Raw genomic sequence first — 22,094 nt, 5'->3', positions numbered from 1 at the left:
TACTGTGATGCTGTTCTGCATCAAATAATAGCAGGTGGCTAAGACGGTCATTTTCAGAAATGAATCGTGTTCTATGTGTATTTATGCAGATTTTTTTGCCAGGAAATTAAGACAGTGAAAGCTCTACAAATTCTGTAGCCAACAATTCTGAGATGTATTTCTGACTGAGCCTTTAATTCCAGAGCAACCAAAAAGAAATCACTGTAGCTGTGTTGTAACATTTGAAGTATTTAAAATAAAAAATGAGTAACCATGCAGTCTTGCTGGACAGAAGCTCATTGAATTAAAGCTACTGCACTGCAGCTAAAACTTAAGTGGTGGCCGTGACAAAACACAGGGTTTTCAATTTCCCAAGAATGAAAATTAAAAATGCCAATTTTAAATGTGTCTGAGGTCACAGAGTAAATACAATGCATCACTAGTTAGTGCTGTCACCAGTAACTGTTGTCACCTAACTTCTGTTACTTAACTTCTTTATTTCTTCTATGTTGATGATTTTTAATTTTTGGCAGGTGAAACTCCAGCTTATCATTACGGGACCCACTATTCATCTGCCATGATAGTGGCTTCTTATCTTGTCCGGATGGAGCCTTTTACACAGATTTTTTTACGGCTACAGGTAGGAAACAAGGTCTTGTACTTTTTGTTGCTTTCCTGCTGTACATTTGAGACCTACATGAAAAATGTGATCAGTCTGCTTTGTTCTCATCAAATATGTTAGAAAAAATATCTTGAGTGATCACAGGTAGGATAGGTCCAAAAACCTTCAGGATGTTTGATGTTTATTTGTAATAGGTGTAATGGAATTCACCTTTCGTCATGGAGTTCAAACATTTAGAAAAATGTATGGAACAAAATAGCTCCAGACAAAAAACAAAGCAGGTTTTATTGTAAAGACAAATACACTTCTCATTGTGCTTTATTTGTCTGCCATTGAAAGAATCTTATGCCAGTTCTTCAGTTTACTGTGGAGGTGTTGAAAGATGCTTATTTGAAACCTATACTTCTATCCCAAGATGCAATTCAGTACTGAGTGTTAAAATAAACCAAAATTTGCAGAGCCTGGCATCTTTTGGCAGTTTGACAGGTAACTGGGCTCAAAACATTATGTTTCCAATATTTTCCTGGACAGAAGCCACCAGGCAAAATATATACATATATATTTTTTTTCTTTGGGACAGTGTTTCGCCAGAAGAGACTAAACTTTGAAGTAGAACTAGGTGTCTCTCTTCTTAAAATTTGGTAGATCTCTGTCTTCATACTTTGTGTACTATTATTGTGTTCCACAGCATAAAGTAATGCAGCAGTTAAAATTCTTTGTGTTACAGGAAGAAACATGCTATGTTTTATGATGTATTTATTAGGCAGAGTATGTTCTGGTTTGCCTTCTCTCAGCACAGCAAATTTGTCCAAGCTACTCTGATGATCGGTTGCTTCTTGCTTTGTCCCACAGGGTGGTCACTTTGACCTAGCTGACCGAATGTTTCACAGTGTCCGGGAGGCCTGGTATTCAGCGTCAAAGCACAACATGGCAGACGTGAAGGAGCTCATCCCGGAATTTTTCTACCTCCCTGAGTTCCTGCTCAATTCCAACAATTTTGACCTAGGTAGGCCAAAACACTCCCTGACAAAAGTCCCTCTCGTTTTTCCTATGAGAAGATTATGTTAAAATCTTGATCATTTATTTTAAGACATACTTTACTTTCACATATGTAAAATAGACCAAACATGGTCTATTATTCACAGATTTCATCCATTAAAGAAAATAAAAGACTCAACAGCAGTTTGAAATAACTGCTTGGAGTGTGGGTGACAGATAATAACAAGAATCTAAGAAACTAATTCTAAACCTCTGCTTTAACTAAGTGAAGCTTACAAAGCTGCAAAAGAGATCAACGGTGCACTGCAGAGCACTCACCAGTAAAGAATACATCTCTGCTAAGTGAATCTCTTAAGTCTTGCAGTGTATTATGGTGGTAATGGAAATAATATAATGCTAGGTTTAAAAGCCTTAAGAAAGAGTTCAAAATTTAAGAAGTGCTAAACATAGCTATCATATCAAAAAGACCTTTCTCAGTTTAACTAAAGATTTTTATTACCCCAAAAAATATTTATAACCTTTTTTTCAGGGCTTTGAAAGTTAGAGCATTGAGAAATGTACTCTGCCTTACTCTTAATTTTCTTTATGCCATTTTTAGGCTTTGGGAAATCTGTTTGATAGCATTCACTTTAGGACTTCCTCTTAAAGTGTTTCCAAAGCTTTTGTTGAAATGTGGCACTTGACTTCTGTGGCAGTAACTATTTAACAAGTCAAGTTTCACAGACATTGTCCATAGGAGATAAATATTCATTACAGTGTATGTCACTCTTATCAGCAGCTTTAAGCTTCTCTCAGCTCTGTGCTGTGAATCTAATAGCAATAAGAAAGATGAATTGGGTGGTGTGTTTCAATAGCCTCAAATCCTTAATTCAAAATGTTGTTAGAGATTGGAAGTGCAAATGTACAAAAACAAAAGCAAAAAAAAAAAAAAAAGGAAAGACAAAACACATCTCCCAAGTATTCTTCAGACAGAAAGGTGTGGCCATTACCATTAAATATTGAGGTCTTGTTCATTTAGTTCTATATCTGCTAATTTTAGGTGGATACATCTGATTACTAGAAGTTCTTCTATCAACGTTTAGAACAACAGTAGGACAAGCTTTGTTCTGAACTACTGTAAAAATAAAAACCTCCATGAGACTTCAGTTTGTGTTACTTCATAATTATTCCAGTCCCCTTCCACTCCCTTTCTCCCAAACAGAGATAAGAAAACATTCAAAGCCTGATTAGATTATGCAAGGAATGTTTCTGTTGGGCCAATGTACTACTTGTGCACCTGTGTAAACCTGGAAGCTTGCCGGTGTTCCTCTGAGCAAGTACAAAATGTGGGATTGTCTCTCAGTGACAAATGACAACACAAGAATATGAGTGGGAAGTTGTAAGGAGTAAGGTTTCAGTAATTGAAACATGCCACCATTTAATATTCTGGGTGGGAAGGGATCTCTCTAGGATCCTGATGAATGTGTGTGTCCAGGACATGCCCAGAGGAATGACCACCATCCTTGGGTGTAAAGTTTGTGGCAGCTTGGCAGGGTCAGTGTATGAGTATTCAGCCTGTACTGTCATAGTGTAGCCATTCCCATGGGTAAAACAACAATGTCATTGTTTAATGCAGATTGTTTCTATTGCGAAGAAAAATTTGGAGCCAAAGAGCTGCTCCACCAAGTCTTCCCAGTACAGTTTGCTGTTAAGCTGTCTCGTACCAGGATTTATTTGCCTTTAAAATAAACCCAGTTGACGTGTCTGCTGCTGTATACACACTAAACAGATGCCAAGTACAGAATATTTTTCCTCTCTAAAATCCAGTCTGTCATGTTTATTCATGTTTACCTCATGAAACAATTGCTAACATGCAAGTCAAAAAAAGATCAGCATTGAGCCTTGGTGCAGTGATTGCTGTAGCCACCAGGTGGACAGCTTCTTGGGCATCAACTTTCAGTAGCTGAGCTGGCTGCTTTTGTGCAAGCTAAATCAACAGCTTGGGGCTCAGATTGTGTAGTGGAAGACCACAAGATTGGCTGTTTTCATGATCTTTTGCATGCTACAGTAGGTCTTTCCTATGGCAGGGAGAGGAAATAAGAAATGTACATAACTAGAAATATTAAGACAAGAAGTCGTGTTCAAAGAACACTTCATTAGGAAATGTAAAGGTTTTGAGTTCAGACTTCTATGTTGTGAAGCTGTAAGAAAACTGAGTAATCTAATCAACTCCCCAAGCTAGAAAAATTGTTTGCTTTGCATACTCTGAGACAGTATTGTCAACTTCAAAAGCCTTTGCAAGGAATATTTGAGTTCTTCATTTTCTACTCTTGCTGACTATCACGCATGAATAACCAAGTCAGAATTTTTCAAGTTTTACTGCCTTAAATTAGATAGTATTTAAAATAAAAGTCTGAAAGGCATTTCTTTATAAAGGAAAGGTGTTAGATTTTGTTGTTGTTAATTAACTGTTGCTATTGCTATGTGGTTTCAGTGCTTGTCTCCAAATCTTTGTTTGTTTGTTTCTTTTTTTACAGGTTGCAAACAAAATGGCACTAAACTTGGAGATGTAATACTTCCCCCGTGGGCAAAAGGAGACCCTCGTGAATTTATCAGAGTTCATCGGGAGGTAATTTGAGTTTTAATAATGGAAGTAGAAAATGTCAGTTGTGACATTAAACTGTGAATGAAACCTGGCTTGATTCATGCAGTCACAGCTACCAGCCAGTCCACGTGTTCTGGGTTGACGGCTATTTGTTACAAATGGCTGCAGAGCTGGTGTTTACTCCCCTTCATTTTTTGCTAGAGAGTAAGATGAGACAAGAGGTGCTTCAGCTTTAACAAAAAAAAATAGAGAATATATCAATGTATTCTGCTTCTTTCTTTATGGCAGGTGTAGTGTACTTGACTGATGACTGACATGGCTAGTTTTAATGCATGCATTTTGAATTTCAGGCTCTGGAATGTGACTTTGTGAGTGCACATCTGCATGAGTGGATTGACTTGATCTTTGGCTATAAACAGCAAGGTCCTGCGGCAGTCGAAGCTGTAAATGTCTTTCATCATCTCTTCTATGAGGGGCAAGTGGACATATACAACATCAATGATCCGTTAAAAGAGACAGCTACTATAGGATTCATTAATAACTTCGGACAGATACCAAAGCAGGTACATACACCATTTGCAGAATTTCTATTTGCAAGATGATGCTCGAGTTGAAATACATTTAAGAGAAAAGGAGGAGCGAAACTTCCTGGAAGTGTATGTCCATAAATCTTCTTCCAGGGATGTTGAATCATTTGCATCTCCAAAACAGATACAATTAAGATAAATTTTGAGCTTTGCTCATGAGATGGAAATGTCTTTTTTCTATTTTGCACTGTCAAAATAAAGGTGAAATGAATTATAGTTCAATAAAAAAAAAAAGGCATGGGAAAAATGAGTACGTTGCTGCTGTGAAGCATACCACTTAATGTCGGGGGGAACAATGAAAACGACATTTTAAGGTAAAGTCTGGTGTTTAGGTATTTCAACATATCCCGTAATAAAATAATTTCTGTACATAATTTTTTTTAAAGCAGCTCTAGGAGATATTGGGTTTGACCACATCTTTTATTCAGAGAATTTGTTGAAAAAATACTCAGTACTTCCTCTACAAGGATTGACACTTAAAGGTCCTGTACTATTCATGCATAGATTTATCTTTTATGTGCAGTTTTAAAGTTTGAGTACTCTTTAAGAGAGATTACACTAAATTAGTATACTTAATGAAGTGTTACTTTGAGTTTTTAGTTTTTTGGGGAGGATTTTTTTTTCCCTTGAATTAGATGTTGCTGTAGGGTTTTTTGTTTATTTGTCTTTTATCATTCAGTTAATATTTTTCATGTCTTGAGTTGATTTTTCCAATCCTTGATCGGGTGGAAACTACAGATACCTTCAACAATTCACTGGGAACACAAATGCAGGTTTGGAGCTCTAGACTGTAGCAGAAGCACATGGTTTCACAGGAGCCACAAGATATATCAGAACAGGCAATGTGGCAAAAATAAACAGCACAGTAGTGATAAGAGTGACGAGGGCAAATGTTAGGGTGTTAAACGAGAACTTGATTTTGACCAATTCACTTGAAATTATTGGAGGAAACCTGCAACAGAATTTGATATCATCTTATGAATCACTTTTGGCATCCTTGCTTGCTTTACATCATCTGCTTTTGCAGCTGGAGGTAGTTTTAAAAATAATTTGCTCATTATACCCTAATTGTTTTTTGTATTATTTGGTGAAGTCTCATCAAAATGTTTACTATAAATTATTAATGAACACTGAATAGTGGTGAGTCCATGAACACTGAGGACAGTTAAGTAGAATTTACTGATCTGTAGAATTTTGATAAGGTGAATGGGACACTACTGATCTTTTTATGATGGTGCTCTTGCAAACCTGTAATTTTTGATCACAAGTAATTTTTTGATGAATTTTAGCTCTTTAAAAAACCACACCCTCCAAAGCGTGTTAGAAGCCGACTGAATGGAGAGGTTGCAGGAACCTCTGTACCCCCTGGTTCCACAAGTGACAAGATTTTTTTCCATCATTTAGACAACCTACGACCATCTCTTGCACCAGTGAAAGGTAAAACACAAAACCACAACACTTATTTCTGTTTCTTTCACAGAGCTTTCAGAGTTTCAACGAGAGAGTGTTTTTCCATATTTTGTTTAGTTTTAACTTTTATTCATAATACTTGTAAATTTGAGAGAAAGAAATTTAAAATACCCTAATGGTCTAAGATTGTTATTACTTAGCTTAAACTATACTTGGAAAGTGCCAAATCTGTGCCAATTGGGTGTAACTTCTTAAAAGACACAGATAAAATGGGGCCTAAGCACCTCTTTCAAGTTTTAATGTGGACAAAAAGTGTTTGAAGCAAATTGCAAAGGTGTCTGAAGGATATTCAGAGTACTTTGTTTCTGGGCCAGCAGAGGCTTCACTGTTTGTTATTTGCTACAGCAGAAGGATTGTTTTTCTCAGTGCCAAGAAATACTGAGAATGTTGGCAGGAAAGGATGTTGTTGGTTGCTGCAGTGAAACCAAAAAAGTGGGTTTTGACCTCATGTGATATTGCAGTGAACAAAAGTTAATTGTCCATGAGGCAGGTAAATCTATGCAGTGTTTTATGTCATAGTTGTTTAAATGAATGTGTGTATGGTGTAAAAAGGAAAGGACGTACCATTACACAGAACGTAGCAGGGCTATACTTGAGGACAGGAAACAGGAAGTCATTAATCTATATTTGCAAAATTAGATAAATAGGTAAGTAGCTAGGAATGTAGACTGTGGGAATATTTGTCCAAGATCATGGAATCATCCAGGCTGGAAAAGACCTCTAAGATCACCTAGTCCAACCTCTAACCTAGCACTGACAAGTCACCCACTAAACCATGCTACTAAGTTCTATATCTACATGTCTCTCAAAGACCTCCCGGGATGGTGACTCAACCACTTCCCTGGGCAGCCTTCTCTAGTGCCACACAACCCTTTTAGTAAGGAAGTATCTCCTAATATCCAATGTAAACCACCCCTGGTGTGCAACCTGAGGCCATTTCCCCCCTATCTCATCCCTTGGTGGTTGAGAGGAGAGCCCGGTCCCTGTCTCACTATGGCATCCTTTAAGGTAATGGTAAAGTACCATAAGGTCTTCCTTGAGCCTTCTTTTATCCAAGCTAATCAACCCCAGCCCCCTCAGCTGCTTCTCATAAGACTTACTCTCTAGACCCTTCACCATCTTCGTTACCCTTCTTGGGACACGCTCCAGCACCTCAATGTCCTTCTTGTAGTGAGGGGCCCAAAATGATGTTGGCATCAATACCAAAAAAAAAAAAAAAAAAGTAATATTTTAATTGTGCTGAAAATGGTGCAATCATTTCTAATGAGAAATGTCAGAGAGATAATATCTGTGCCATGTTAAGCTTGAAGGACACGTCATGCAGCATTGAAGGTGGGACCAGAGCAATTGTATAATCTCTGGCTTTTGCAGAGCATCAGGTATTTAATGGGATCAGACAGTTTCTGTCTTTGCATTCAGTAAAAGATAACTGCATCTTCTTTTCTAGAGCTCAAGGAGCCTGTGGGACAGATCGTGTGTACTGATAAAGGCATTCTGGCAGTAGAACAGAATAAGGTTCTCATCCCACCTACATGGAATAAAACTTTTGCATGGGGCTATGCAGACCTAAGCTGTAGACTGGGTACCTACGAGTCAGACAAGGTTTGTCATCTGAAATTGGTTTTAGTGCTGAAAGCAATCAACTATTCAATAGTGAAAGAAATCCAAGAATGGAAACTTAGTTTGCATGTCAATGAAATAATATTTGCTTGTACTGTGTATGTTTTATTGCCCCCATCTGGTCGTCATCATGAGAACATGAGCAGAATGACATAAGCTAATTCATAATAATTTTTAACAAGCCTGAGAAAAAAAATGAATTAAAGAATGCCAGTAAAATTCACCTCTTGTGTTCTCTCAGGAGCCATCTTATGGCTGAAGCTGGAATTACTTCTGTTTGTGGAAAATGTAAAAGGGGCAGCAATGATATCTTAGTTACTTAATGGTCCAGCATTCAGGGTGGCACTTGGGCTTTTATTTTTTCCTACCAAATTCCAATTCTGTGAGTAATTCTTTGTTTTCTTTATTTCCAGGCAGTAATTGTTTATGAATGTTTGTCAGAATGGGGTCAGATACTGTGTGCCATTTGTCCCAACCCCAAACTAGTTATCACTGGGGGAACAAGCACAGCTGTGTGCGTGTGGGAAATGGGCATCTCCAAAGAAAAAGCTAAAGCCCTCACACTAAAACAGGTAAAGTACAATGAAGATGCCTGTTAGGCAAACTATGTTCCAAGATCCAAGGAAGTATGAAAGGAGTATTGCTTGCTCAGTAAGCTTTGGAACAGTGAATCAAGTAGACCTTTGGAAATCTAAGTAGTCAAGGTACCGATCTGCATTGAAAATTGGCAAACTGTGTCTTCAGAATTGCATTAGTTTGAGGATAGTTGACCGCTATGAGCTTTTTGGAGAAGCAGGAAATTGGGTAGCAATGTTAACAACAGTATAAAGATGTATTTTGTGTGAAATAATCTGTGTTATTGTAGTGCTGCTCCCATCTGAAAACTGTCAGGGATGGCAGTGAAGGAGACTGTCTCAACTATTCATTTTCCTTTTTCTAAGTACTTCTGTCTTTTCTTTTGGAGTTGTTATGTTTAAATTATATTTTTGGTCAAAACTTTGCGCTTTCTGACAGTAATATGGTGTTTGTGGAGCATAGTATACTTGTTCAGGATAGCCTTATATTGTTGCTTCTTTGTTAATTCAAGACATCATCTTTTTATACAACAAACAAGCACACCACCACCAAAAAAAAATAATCTCAAAGTATTCTAGAAGCTGTGTGTCATTGTTGTAGGTAGTCAGATTATAAGTGCTATTGTTCCTGGTAGCATCTTAATAATAGGATTTTTTTTTCCTAGTGGAAAGCTTCAGCTCAAACTAATCAGAAGAAATTTAGAGAATTTTTAACTAACTTCCCAACAGTGGTCTCCAACAATGACTGTTCAAAGCTGTGTTTCTAAAGCTGTTTGCTTATGAGTGCTGCAAGATAAAACACCATAACCTGAGTTTCAGGGTAGTGTAATCAAGTTGCTTTGCTTTCATCTTCTTGCAGCAGTGGGGTCAGAGTAAATGCAAGACCAGTCACTGCAGCTTATCTGATGACTTGTAACTCGATAAATGTGAAAAATCCAACTGTATTCCAGACTCCTGTTTCAATGGTTAGTTGAGGCCTAAAATCTAAAAGATGGGTCTTCTCAAAGCAGCTGCTTGTAACTTTCCCCTCCTTGCAATTAACCTTGACTTTTTGATTGTAATTTTCTCTTCTCTTCCTTCATCTTCTCTCAAACATCAACAGATGTTTAAATAGGAGCCATTTGATATTTACAATGAATTCCTGTTTTCAGAAAATGACTCCTATTCATTTCAATTATGGAAGTAGTTGCATCTAAATACTTCCAGTCTCAGTCCAGCTGGATCTTCTGATAGGTTATTGATGTTTACTTTGCCTGAATCTCTTCAGGTTTAATGTAGTCATTCTTGTGCTCTCTCCTGATTGCACTACGTTCCTCCTGGTTTTTGTTTTGCAGGCATTACTGGGTCATACTGACACTGTCACATGCTTAACAGCATCGCTAGCTTATCACATAATTGTGAGTGGATCACGGGATCGCACCTGCATCATTTGGGATTTGAATAAACTCTCATTTCTAACGCAGCTTCGAGGTCACAGGGCTCCAGTTTCAGCACTCTGTATAAATGAATTAACGGTAAGAAACAAGCACCATTCACCCAAGCGTGGTGGGAGCAATAGGCAAGAGTCAGAAATTATTAAACTGAAGAAAAGCAGACTAGGCTCTTCCGTTAATGTGGGGAAACTTGATAACTCACATTAAAATGAATGATCTGGTTTAGGGAATAATCTTCATCTTTTGTCCAGAGGAGCACATGGTTTTGTTCCATGCAGAGCGACTTGAGCTCAGCAGAGCTTATTAACAGTGCTGGCAGCAGTGTAACCAATGCAGTGTTCAGAGTGGTTTGTCAAACCTGCCACGGGAGCTAGGAGAGTACTATATGTGACCTTGGTTGATTTCTGCTCTCTTAGGCTTAATTTAAAGGAAGCAGAAGGTGCATTAGATGAAGCTGTGGTGACAATTATAGCGGAAACAGACATATCCTAAGAGCTCCTCTCCCTGAAACTCCTATAAGTTACATCTTGCCATTTATCCAGTGTCCATGAGCATCAAAACATTTGCCTGAGATGAAACCTTTCTTAGTTGGTCCATCTGGTCCAGATGGACCATGTTTCATCTGGAGCAATCCAGTGGCTGAAATCTAGATAAAATGGTGCTGAAATGCTAAGAGGGGGGGTAGCAAGAGGTACAGTTTATTAGCTGCTCGTTGTTGCTGTAGTGTTGCCAGTGTGGTGAACCACAGCTACCATTTCCCTTTTGCACTAGTTGAAGTTGGGCCTTCTTTTGCTCTTTTTCCAATAGAGAAACAAATTAAATTAAAGGCAGTGTGCATCAGTGAAAAAGAGTGAAGGCACCATGAGCTGGGTCATTTAATTGGGAATGGCAAGTACTTAAAATATACTGTTGGCTGCTTCTGCTGTGAAAAGTGGAGGAATTGGTCTATTCATTATATGCTGTAAATACAATGGACTGGTTGTAACTAGGTCTGCTTTTGTATGAACAGTTTTTAAAAATGCATATCATTCTCAAGGTTTTTTTAGGTGGTCAAACTCAGGAACTACTGAAAAGTTCCTGGTGAGATGCTTAAAAAATTCGGCTTATGTTTTTGCTCAATTAAAACCCAAGATTTGTATTGAAATATGAAGGTGTTACTTGTCTTTTTAGGGGGATATCGTATCATGTGCTGGCACTTATATCCATGTATGGAGTATTAATGGCAGCCCTACCGCAAGCGTGAACACTTTCACTGGTCGAAGCCAGCAAATCACGTGTTGCTTTGTGTCAGAGATGAATGAGTGGGATACCCAGAATGTCATAGTGACAGGACATTCAGATGGAGTTGTCAGGGTAGGTACCAGGAATCACTGTTTGGAAAAATAAATTTATGCCTTTGTAATAGGTAAGTCATGTCTATCCAAGACAGGGTCTTGGCTAGTATCAAAAGCAGTCCTCCTATACTGGTATGCTCCACCTGTACAGTTCATGCACATGCGTAGATGTCTTCCTATACCCCCTTGAAAACAGGACTTAAAATGGAGATGTGACCTGCCTGTCGTGCTAGCAGTGTTTGGTTGCCATAATCCCTCTTAACTCTAGAAGTAGCTGGGAAGAACTCTTAAGAGTTCGGTATGTGTCAGTTGCCTTATCCCATGTCCCTCCAGTTCTGGCGGATGGAGTTTTTGCAAGTACCAGAAACACCAGCTCCAGAGCCTGCAGAGGTGCTGGAAATGCAAGAGGATTGTCAGGAAGCACAAATAGGTACGTCTCCTACCCACAGTTTGGTATTTGCTTCTTAACTGATCTCTTCTATATATAGGTAAAATCCTATGCAGTGCAGAACAGATGATAGATGTTCTTTGCTCAGTGGAGAATATATGTCCTTTGGGCATAACAGAGCATCTGAGTTTTCATTCACCACCTTTGTTATGGTAGTTTCGTATTGAAATGAGTAAGGAAAATCATGGCCATCACGCCCTTTATTTTTTTTTTTTTGGGGGGGGGGGGGGGGTGGGAAGTAAGGTCCTTTCTCGGGTTATTTCTCTGTCAGCGAACCCAGTGGATGTATGTTGCCATTGTCTCAAAGTTATATATTTCTTTATCCTGAAATAAAATGATAGCACAACAGCAGAGTTAAGATCTACTAATAGAACATTGTGTTGTTTAGACAAGCAATGCCTACCATAACATGTTCTGTGGGCTTAAGAACTTGATCTGTGCTTTATGGGCATTGGTTTAACTCATCTTTCTCTTTTCCTCTTCATGTTGAAGATATGATCTGGATGTGGATCCTATGATACTCATCAGTAATTGTTATATAAATAAAGCTCAGATTTTCAGTGTTGCTGGGAATATCAGCATCTGGGGCAGTTGCGTTTTTACAAGCAAAGCTTGTTGTTAACGTGTATGCATGATGGTTTTCGGTCAACCCGAGTCTCTCTATTGATATTTACTTGTGTAAAGTTTCCTTAGTAGCAGGAGGACTTTTTTTTTCCTAACTTAAGTAGTTTTGAAAGTTTTGCTCATTTTTTCTTTCATAGTGTACCTTAGAAGAACTATTGTAGGAACTACCTACAGCTAAGGAATGCTGTTTTCTGACAGACTGGTGCAAAAAAATGATGAGCAGCATAGTGATTCCTCCTGGTATTTACAATGGTGGGAGACTGATCTCTTGCAAAGGCTATGAGATTTCAGCATGTGGTTTCCCTCTAGTCATGCTGTGGTGGCACCTGTTGGGTTGTCTGTAGTGGAGCAGCAGAAAAGGATAAAAGCTCACTTTATAAGCAGTCCTGCTAACAACATCCTCTCTCCTGTTGCATGAATCCAGGGCAGGAAGCCCACGAAGAGGACAGCAGCGACTCCGACGCAGATGATCCGTGCATCGACCAGGACGTGAAAGCTCAGGAGAGCCAGAGTCAACCAGGCAGCACCAGCCACAGACCTAGGTCATCATCAAACAGAGTGGCAGCAGCATGGTCAGCAGACAGCGGCTCTGATGACTCCAGGCGTTGGTCAGACCAGCTCAGCTTGGATGAGAAAGATGGCTTTATCTTTGTGAATTATTCTGAGGGACAAGGAAAAATGCATCCCCATGCTCAGGTTAACCACCCGCACCCCAGCTATGCTGAAGCACGGCACTATAGCAAGCTTAAACCAGGTAAAACAAATTGGGCATGCTTCCTTGGTCAGAAAAGCATACTGTCAGCATTGACCTAAAAGGCAATGTCTCTGCAGCTTTGAGCAGTGTTGGCTGATAAATTACAAAAGGATCAATGAAGAGGAAAGTTTGTTTACTGAGGTTGCATTTTGTTTGATTTCTTTTTTCCCCTGCGAAACTCTGGTGGATTTGCCCTGGCTGGCAGCTAAGCTGCTCACTCACCATCCTTGCAGCAGGATGGGGGGAGAGAATAGTAAGAGCAAAAGCAAAGAAATTCATGGGTCAAGCTATGGATAGTCTAATAAGTAAAGTAAAGAGGAAGAAAAAACAGAACAAGTGGTGCAAAGGCACTCGCCACCTCCACAAGAAGACTGATGCCTGACCAGTCCCAGAGCAAATGGCTGCTTTACTAAAAAATGCCCTCCCCTCAGTTCTGTTGCTGAGCATGATGTTATCTGACATGCAGTATCCCTTTGGTCCATTGGGGTCAGCTGCTGAGTGTTTATTCCCTCCCAGCTTCTTGCATACCCCTAAAGTATTTGCTGGTGGGAGGAGGAAGAATGGGGGAAAAAAGAGAAAACCTTGGCACTGTGCAAATACTGCTCAGCAGTAGCCAAAACACTGGTGTGTCTTCAGTGCTATTTTAGTCACATAACCGAAGCACAGCATGATATGGGCTGCTATGAAAAAAGATGAACCACAGTCAGAAATCTTAATCTTGGCTATTGCAGGGAAAACACTCTGTCCTGTCAGGCTTTGTTGCTGGGTTTCACTGTATATGTCACTGTTCTCTGCAACTACCAGCTGGACATGGGGAAATGCGAGGTTGTTGGGTTTGTATTGTGTTCTCTCCTTTTGTGCATGCATCAAGGAGCAGCTGTTTTCCCTCAGTGAAACTTGAGTCTCAGAGAGTTGTCAGGCTCTGGAGAGAGAAAGATTTTTCCTTTCTACAAAGTCACGTGTCTGGTTATGTTGGGGAGGTAGGAGGTAACAAAAATGAGAATAAGCAAATTTGCTTTTTCACCTTCTACTTCCTGCTCACTTCTAGGATACAGATGGGAGCGTCAGCTAGTGTTTAGGAGCAAACTAACTATGCACACAGCGTTTGATCGCAAAGACAATGCACATCCAGCGGAAATCACCGCACTCGGCATCTCTAAGTGAGTATCTCACAAAAGATTACCTGGCGCATTTTTTTGGCATTGTCGGGAGATGTAGTATGAAGCAGACAGCATTCTTGGCATAATGCTGTTCTACAGCTCTTTAGGTTAGAGCAGTAGTTGATATCTTGGTCGTAAAATGTCATTTAATATTCAGACATCTAAAATCAGCCATTGATGTCTGTGTATTACTGAGCCCTAGTTGTCAAGGGAATGCTTTTCTTTTTTCTTGCAGGGATCACAGCAGAATTCTTATTGGTGATGGTCGTGGCAGAGTATTCAGCTGGTCTGTGAGCGATCAGCCAGGCCGATCTGCAGCTGATCACTGGGTGAAGGACGAGGGGGGAGACAGCTGTTCTGGCTGCGCTGTCCGGTTTTCACTCACTGAGAGGCGTCACCACTGCAGGAACTGTGGACAGCTCTTCTGCCAAAAGTAAGCCAGCTACAAGTCTCTTGTAGACTCTTTCTCATATAGAATTTTAGACTGGTTGAAGTTATTGCATACCACCAAACTCTGCTAACAGACTGACATTTTCCACTCCCTTACCAAAACAGAACTGATGAATAAAAACCATCAGTGCTGTGAAATTTCCAGGGAGGAGATGGTAAAGGCAGATAAGTCCCTTTATAAAAAACAGTTAAGATTTCAGAGCTGACAACAGGTGTCAACTGAGAATGAAATCTGGTGCCAATTTTGAAAGTTCCCTGTCGCCCATCTGGGAAAACAAAGTCTTGAACTCTAGGCATAATATCTTAGCAAAGGAAAAAAAAAAAGCTTCTTTTTCAGCAAATAGCTCATCTTGTCAGTTTACAAGCAACACAGTCAAAATGCAAACAATGCACAAGACTGTAAGGATGCTGATTTCAGTAGCATGCAGCCTCAGACAGCAAAGCATATGACACAGGATGTACATGAGCTCCCCCTAGCCAGGAGCAGAGGTGGGAGTCTCTTTTCTGGTCCAGGGGGTTGGAGACAGTACTTAAGGTTTCATCTATGTAGCCGTACTTAGTCTAAACTAGTAAGGATGATTGTTTTGAAGCTACCTCATGTGCAGAGTCATATAATTGATGCTGTGGTGACCATACAAGTTAAATCCTGCTTCTGCCAGGCTGCGTTATATTTCTCTGTCATAATTTGTTTGGATGGTGTTCTGGTGTTTGAAGTCAAGATGATAATTTTTTTTTCAACCAGGAAAAAAATGGTCTGGCTGGGAGAGGACCAGAGCTCACAGCAATGTTTTCCTCTACAGGTGCAGTCGGTTTCAGTCCGAAATCAAGCGTCTGAAGATTTCATCACCAGTCAGAGTCTGCCAGAACTGTTTCTACAACTTGCAGCACGAGCGGGGTGTGGAGGAGGGGCCCAGGAATTGATAGGGTATTGGCAAAGGGAGAGCCTGTCCAGCCCCACAGTCACTCCAAGAACTCATGAGAGTACTGTGCTGTGATCAGAAGGGATTAGAATATTGTCTGTTTACACTTAAGGTTATACTGCTTTTTAAGCACTGAAAGTATAAGGGATCACTGAATTGATTTGTTTTGATGGAAGGTATATGATGAGGTTAACGGCATATTTAAGTGAGAGCAAGGTCCAGTAAGACATAGTTGATTACTTCAAATACAATAGAATTGTCAACCTCTAACTCTCTGTTGACGTGGTATAAAGGAAATCCTCACTTATCCTAAACACCAGTTCTTGTCTTGTTTTTGTAGAGCTAGTCATCTTTACCGGGGGAGGGGGGAGGGGAAGGCTTTTTAGAAGATAGTTGTAAATCTGCCTTCTTCGCAAGCAACTGTGTATATTGTAAATAGATATAATGGCCTTTTTATCTAAATATGAACTTAACTGCCTGTTACACGGGACTTCAGATTAACCACTATACTTTGCGTGGCATCTTTATCTCATCTATCAACTTAAATATGAATGTTTAAATAACGAAAACCAGAAAACTCAAAGGCATTATGTGTATTTCGGTTAAAAATCCAGTCCGTGCATGTTGTTTCTTTCCGTTGCCCACAATATCTTTATTTAAAAAAAAAGGCTATTCATGGGATTACATGGATTTTTTCAAAAGAAAACAAAAATTTTGAAAATAGTACTTGGAATATTTTATTCTAGCTGTAAGATAACCAAGAACTAAAATTGTGCACTTCGGTTGCATTTTATACCAAACTGTTTACCACCTCAGTGTTGTTCATATTTAACAAGGCCTCTTTTATACATATGTCAGAGCTGAAGTTTTGTTAATGACTTAATGTTCATTAGCAGCTGATTCATGCAGTGCAAGAACCAGCTTTTACCTTATTTAAACGAATAGCAATTGGCTTGCAGGTACAGAATTAATTTCTTGTGCATAGAATTTAACCTCGTGTCCCGTAGCTTATTTGCAAAAAAATGTTTGGAACAACATAGTTGTTGCTCTGAAACGGGTTAGCGCTGGTCCTGTCAGAAATGCTTCTCAAAGTTATCTTCATGTGTCAGCAAACGGCATGAACTTGAGGACAGCGGTAGATTTCCATTACCATTTTTTAAGTTCTAATATGAATTGAATTTCAGGGTTTGTTTGTTTGTTTGTTTTTTACTACTCCATCACTTGTTTTGCACTACATGTGGGATGAAGTAGAGACACGGACATCCACTGAGATTGGAACACATGCATCAGATAGGCCCATGGACTACTCTCCAAAGAAGGTCTTGACAGTGGGTTTTGTTTTTTGTTTTGTTTCTTTAATGTATGTGTATATATTTTGTAAATGAGTCACAAACTGATATAGATCTAGATACATTGGCAGTGGGTTCTTCTAAATAACAGTAAGGATATGACCCAAGCCAACAGAAGACAGGTGGCCCCTCAATGTCATTGAGTGTCTTTGCTACAGATGGTGAGATTGTCCTGCACTGGAGTGAATTGGGTGGACTCTGGTCCCTGGACTGCAGGTGGTTAATGCTGTTGTTGGAATTGCAGCATGGAAAATATGGGATCCTCTGTGATAGCACGAGCAACTTCCAGAGGGCTGCCAATGCCAAGGGGGCATACCTGTCTTCTCTTGACTGGGGCTTCTAGGGGGGAATAATTTGTTAATCCTGACCACTTACTCTTTAACCTGGTATCACACGTTTATGCACTGAAGGTTAAATATGTATTTTGATACAAGTTTGTTTATTATGTATGTGCTGGTCTGTAAAATGAGATAAATTACTGTTTTGGTGTGTATACTAGGTCCCCAAATGAACAGAAAGACTACTCAGCAGTGTGCAAGGGCTCTAGAGTAAACACAGGTTTGATTAAATGAGCTGACCCAAATAGATCCTTTTGGATCTGGACTGTGAGGATGATGTAGCTACGTTGCATGGCTCCCTTGGCAGATTTATTGTTAAAACCGGAAGGGGGGGAAGTCCTCAAATGTGCGTGGAGTGTTTGAATGTCTGTATCCAGATGTTCTCTCTAACGTTGCCTTGACCCTTCCCAAAATGATGCAAAACCAGCATAGTTCAGAAGATAGGCTGGTGGCCTACACTTTCTCTGTTGGAAGAAAAGGCTATTTTAACAACCACTAAATGCCTTTGAGTACTCAGAGATTCCCTCTCCTTGCCTTCAGTTTTCAAATCAAAACCAAATTTAAGGAAGAATTCATTTCCACAGACTGGAGCTTTTACAGCCACATTATTAAACCCTAATAAAAGCAGGGCTACTGTGACAGTAACCCTGATATACTCTAAACATGGAAAGAAAAATCTGACAGATAGTATTAGTGCAGGCTCGTGAAGATCATGGGCTGGGGTGGCGATGTGGTTGATGGTGTTCGACCACGTAGGCACGTTGAACGGGTGTTGATCTGGGTGTTTTACATTTGTCAGCATGCTAAAATCAAGGTCTTTATGCCTTGCAAAGTCTGTAACATAGAGTTTAGTCCAAATTTGCGTTTTGCAAACTGATAACCACAGTCTTCTGACTTAATTCTTTGGTTGAGCTGTTCCAAATACACATTCTCACAAGTAAGAGGTGTGGAAGGGAAAAAAAAACACCTGCTGGTATTCCCTCTGGCAACTGGTGCTGTGGGCAACCAATATGTTCACTTGAGAGCGTTTTTTCTTTTCAAGGTTCTAATGCAAATACTTGCTTTGTTTTCCATGTAAAAATTTGTTGTGCAAAAATATACTCATGTACACTAACATCAGTAGACTGTAATCTCTGCAAGTACCTCACACGTCTTCTCCTGCCTTGTTCTTTGTAGGATATTTACTCATGTACTCTTAACATTCATATGTAGTGTGCAACTGTAATGTCACGCTTATGAGAGGGGTTGGCTGCCTCCACCCACAGTCATCAATTCAATAGCAAAACACTTTAGATAAGTTATTTTGCACTTTCTTATGTATAAAATTGGTAGATACTTATATTTGCTTTGTATCATTTAAAGACTTCGTTTCAGTAAATGAACTGTGTATAAAATATTTATGCAGTTAAAACTGTTTTTAGAAAGTATTTTTAATTTCAGCAAGTTTGGTTACTTGTTGCATGACTATTAACAGAGCTGACTTTTTGTGTCAGTGCAATGTATATTTTTTTTGTCCTGTTATTAACTTGTAAGCCCTAGTTAAATGACCATTTATTTGTACAGCATCAGGAGTAAATTGAAGATAACTGGCTAAGACTGGAGTGTGGAATTTTGTACTATATTGTAGAATCCAATATCTGTTTTTTGGTGGTTACGTAAAAGGCCTGACGATTTACTATCTAGTGTGCAATCTGTGATATCTGAATGTTCATTGTATATTTGTCTCCAATGCAAAAAGGTAGAGTAACACAATTACAATACATGATTAAATACAATAGTTCAGGTACTTAAGTATTTTTTTCATTTCAAATAAATACCTGCTATTTACCACCAAAAAGCTGTTTTGCATTTGTTGTAAAGAAGCAACATTTGCAGCTGAATAAACATTTTTAAATTGGGAGCGGTAATTGATGAGTACCGTGTTTCTTTATCCTCGGAAAGAGTAAATTGCTACCATTTGATACAGTTTTGTTTTCTGAACACTGGTACCTTCATTTGCAATGATGCAGTGTTGAAATTGTGAATCTCTGTATAATTGGTTTTGGTTTACGAGTGTCATTGTAGTTTGTGAAGCCAGCAGAATTTGACAGTGTTTAGAAGAATAGACAGTACTGATACAGAGAAGGCAGACAGTAAAGAATGATTAAAGTCGAGCTCCATGATGACGTGGCAAGAGGAGGAAGTATTAAAAACTTAAATCCTCTTCCCCATGGAGAGGACAACTGCTAAAGCAGAACTTGACCTTATCTGTTGAGATACAGATTCAGATCCCCAAATATATATATTTACTAATTCTTCAACCCATTTTTATACTATTTTCTGACTTGGTAATGCTAAAGAAGGTGGGTTTTCACTGTGGTAGTTACTTACATAGCAATGCTGGCTGCTAACATTTTTTCTCTAATTAAAAACCAGGCTTTGATGCAGTTGGACCTACCGCGTTCCTTGGCTGATTAACACTAGAACTCACGCTGCATTCTTGGTATTTATCAGTAAGTGTATTATTTGGCTGTAAAAGTCATTTCTACTGATGCTTTTAACTGTCTGTGGTTACTGCATTAAATGTGAATTGATTTCATGAAGGCTCGGTGGAGTGGGGGGGGAGTGTTTAGAGTGTATTTGTGTGCTCTTGGGTACTGGTTCTTTTGGGGTCGCTGCCCTCTCCATGGAGGGTGAGATGCCCTCCTACCCTTAGTTCCAGGATGGTCTGTGTGGCAGAACCTCTCGCTGTACGATATTTAAATCTTTCTTTCTCACTGGCAAAAATGAGCTCTCTTCATAGATCGGTGCCACATTAAGTTAGCAAACCCGTGCTTAATTTCATTTTGACTGATGCAAAGAACTTGCAGTTAGTTGCACAAATAATTTTTAGAGCTTTTCTCCTGTCTTCCAGACATACGTTCCCACCAACTCAATCTTTATAGCTAGTCTCTCATGGGTTCTTTTGGCGATAGTCTCTGTTTTGTTTGTTGCTGTTGGAGTTGAATTCTTTTGAAAGCTTTTACTGATGGCTGTGTGATAACTTGGTGGAACCCTGCTGATAAGGTGAGGCTTTGAGTGCTGAAAGTCTTTGTCTTGAACCTGGCTGGCTGAATGTCTCTGCCTGCTTCTCTCAGTAGTGCAGTGGAGTAAATGGTGGTAGGAGTGAGAGGTAACACTGGAGCACAGCCACACAGCTGTCTAATTTGTAGTCTTCTCTGTGTGAATACTGCTATTTGAACTGGCTACAGAATCTGATGTCAAAGTAAATTAAAAATAAGAAGAAAGCCTTGAGAAAGGTTCAGTGCATTATAATAGATAGTTTTTACATGTTCCCTTTCTAGCTGTGGGAAAGAAGTGTTGTGTGAAATCTGTTGTAAAATTTTTTTTGACCTTAAACTGAAACTGATAAGATGCACCGGACTGAAAAGTTAGTGAAGAAATCAAGCTCCTCTAATAAAAATTCAGTAGCTACTTCTGCAGTTTCTTGCCTAAAAAAGGGTCCTCATAACTCTAACTTCAGTGGTAGGGCTGAGCAACACCTAAGGATAAATGAAGGTGGGCTAACACCTGCTTTGGAAGGTCCTTATTAGTGCAAGGAAATGCAGCAGGCCTTCCTCTGTGACTGGGGGGATTAGCATTCCTTTGCACTTGCCTGCAGTCAACTGGAAGGGGTTAGTCTGAGCCGTGCCCATTCAATTAATAACTTAATTTCTATTTCCCTTGGCACTTCAGCTCATTGTTGTGGACAGGCTGCTAGTGTATGCTGAACAGCCAGTGGGTAGGGGACTGAACCAAGCGGTGTCCTTCCAGTGGGATGCAGATTTGCATTACTGCTGGGATCGAGGCATGGTGAGTTGCAGTCCTGCTGATGCTGGGCAGCCCATAAAATCCTCATGAGGACGATCACTAGTCTGATCATCCATCAGCAGGTGCCTTTAAGGCTGCTTGTGTAGGACATAAACCCAAAGGGAGTTCAAGTGCAGTCTCTTGGTCTTCCTAGAAGTGTCAAGCCAGAAAGTGGAGTTTGGCTGTTTATTTACAGAGAGCACTTTGTCTTTCACAGAACTTACAGAAAATACACATTTTTTTTATTACGTGCTTGTGGCGTCTTTTTTTTCTTTTTCCTTCTTAGCCAGAAAAGGACAGAGGCAATGCGGGTGGTCACTTGTGTTTACTGCGGAGTGCACTGTACATTATTTCTGGAGGGTTAGGGTCTCAGCCCTGTCTTTGCCTGTGCTGGGTATGCCTCAGAGGGCATGTGGTTCGGGCAAGGGCAGCTCTGCTCACACCCACCCACAGACCTAGGGGAGACTTCACCACGGGGCTTACCACGCTCCCTAGCTTCTGGTGGGGGCCTCCAGTGGCTTTCATGGAAAGCAAGCACGTAGCTATGTGTAACAGGCTTTTATTTTTCTTTTTTCAAGAAAGAAGAAAGTGAAAAACGTTTTTCAAAGGGAATCGAGGTTTGCAATGGACAACATCCACTGTCCTAATAGTTGAAAACTTTGCATTTATCTGGTAAACTGTCAAGGTCCTGTTGAGGCATAGTCTGAAGAGAGGGAAAGCATGTGCAGGTTGCGTTTAAGTTCTTCCCTCTCTCAGCTTGGGCAGTGATGCTGCTCCCCCTCCTGCTGAAGGGTCCCTTTTCTCCATTTTCAGGTCAGCCTCCTGCTGCCAGGGCTGCACTATCTCCTGTCCCTGCTGGTCCCAGGCTGTGTGTAACGCCACCAAAGGTGGAGTGGGAAAGCAGGGCTTTACTACTGGGCTCCTGTTGCATGAAGCTCACGGGAAGTTTGGTCTGTAAATGCTGTGGGCTTTGAATGTATTGTTTTTTTTCTCCTAACTGCAGTGAAATTCATTTCAGGT

The 22,094-nt window shown here is 39.9% G+C and overlaps 1 protein-coding gene across 2 annotated transcripts in view; it reads left to right on the top strand.

Annotated features, from left to right (window-relative positions):
• The window catches only part of WDFY3 (WD repeat and FYVE domain containing 3), a 183,338-nt gene that overhangs the window by 152,650 nt on the left and 8,594 nt on the right, over nucleotides 1–22,094 (top strand). Inside the window, exons 53-67 of one of the 2 annotated variants that reach the window (XM_050710491.1) lie at nucleotides 513–619; nucleotides 1,454–1,607; nucleotides 4,117–4,208; nucleotides 4,535–4,747; nucleotides 6,061–6,208; nucleotides 7,689–7,843; nucleotides 8,275–8,433; nucleotides 9,771–9,950; nucleotides 11,040–11,222; nucleotides 11,537–11,633; nucleotides 12,700–13,029; nucleotides 14,078–14,189; nucleotides 14,425–14,622; nucleotides 15,440–16,887; nucleotides 19,662–19,738. In XM_050710491.1, the coding sequence (XP_050566448.1) occupies nucleotides 513–619; nucleotides 1,454–1,607; nucleotides 4,117–4,208; nucleotides 4,535–4,747; nucleotides 6,061–6,208; nucleotides 7,689–7,843; nucleotides 8,275–8,433; nucleotides 9,771–9,950; nucleotides 11,040–11,222; nucleotides 11,537–11,633; nucleotides 12,700–13,029; nucleotides 14,078–14,189; nucleotides 14,425–14,622; nucleotides 15,440–15,560 (2,249 nt within the window). In that variant the 3' untranslated portion in view covers nucleotides 15,561–16,887; nucleotides 19,662–19,738. Of the gene's footprint in view, nucleotides 1–512; nucleotides 620–1,453; nucleotides 1,608–4,116; nucleotides 4,209–4,534; nucleotides 4,748–6,060; nucleotides 6,209–7,688; nucleotides 7,844–8,274; nucleotides 8,434–9,770; nucleotides 9,951–11,039; nucleotides 11,223–11,536; nucleotides 11,634–12,699; nucleotides 13,030–14,077; nucleotides 14,190–14,424; nucleotides 14,623–15,439; nucleotides 19,154–19,661; nucleotides 19,739–22,094 lie in introns of those variants that run through there. The other variant, XM_035539517.2, reaches the window with a different exon arrangement.

This window comes from Cygnus atratus, chromosome 4 (genome assembly GCF_013377495.2).
Source record: "Cygnus atratus isolate AKBS03 ecotype Queensland, Australia chromosome 4, CAtr_DNAZoo_HiC_assembly, whole genome shotgun sequence".
Lineage (NCBI taxonomy): Eukaryota > Metazoa > Chordata > Aves > Anseriformes > Anatidae > Cygnus > Cygnus atratus.
This window is presented reverse-complemented; position numbering and strand designations above follow the sequence as displayed.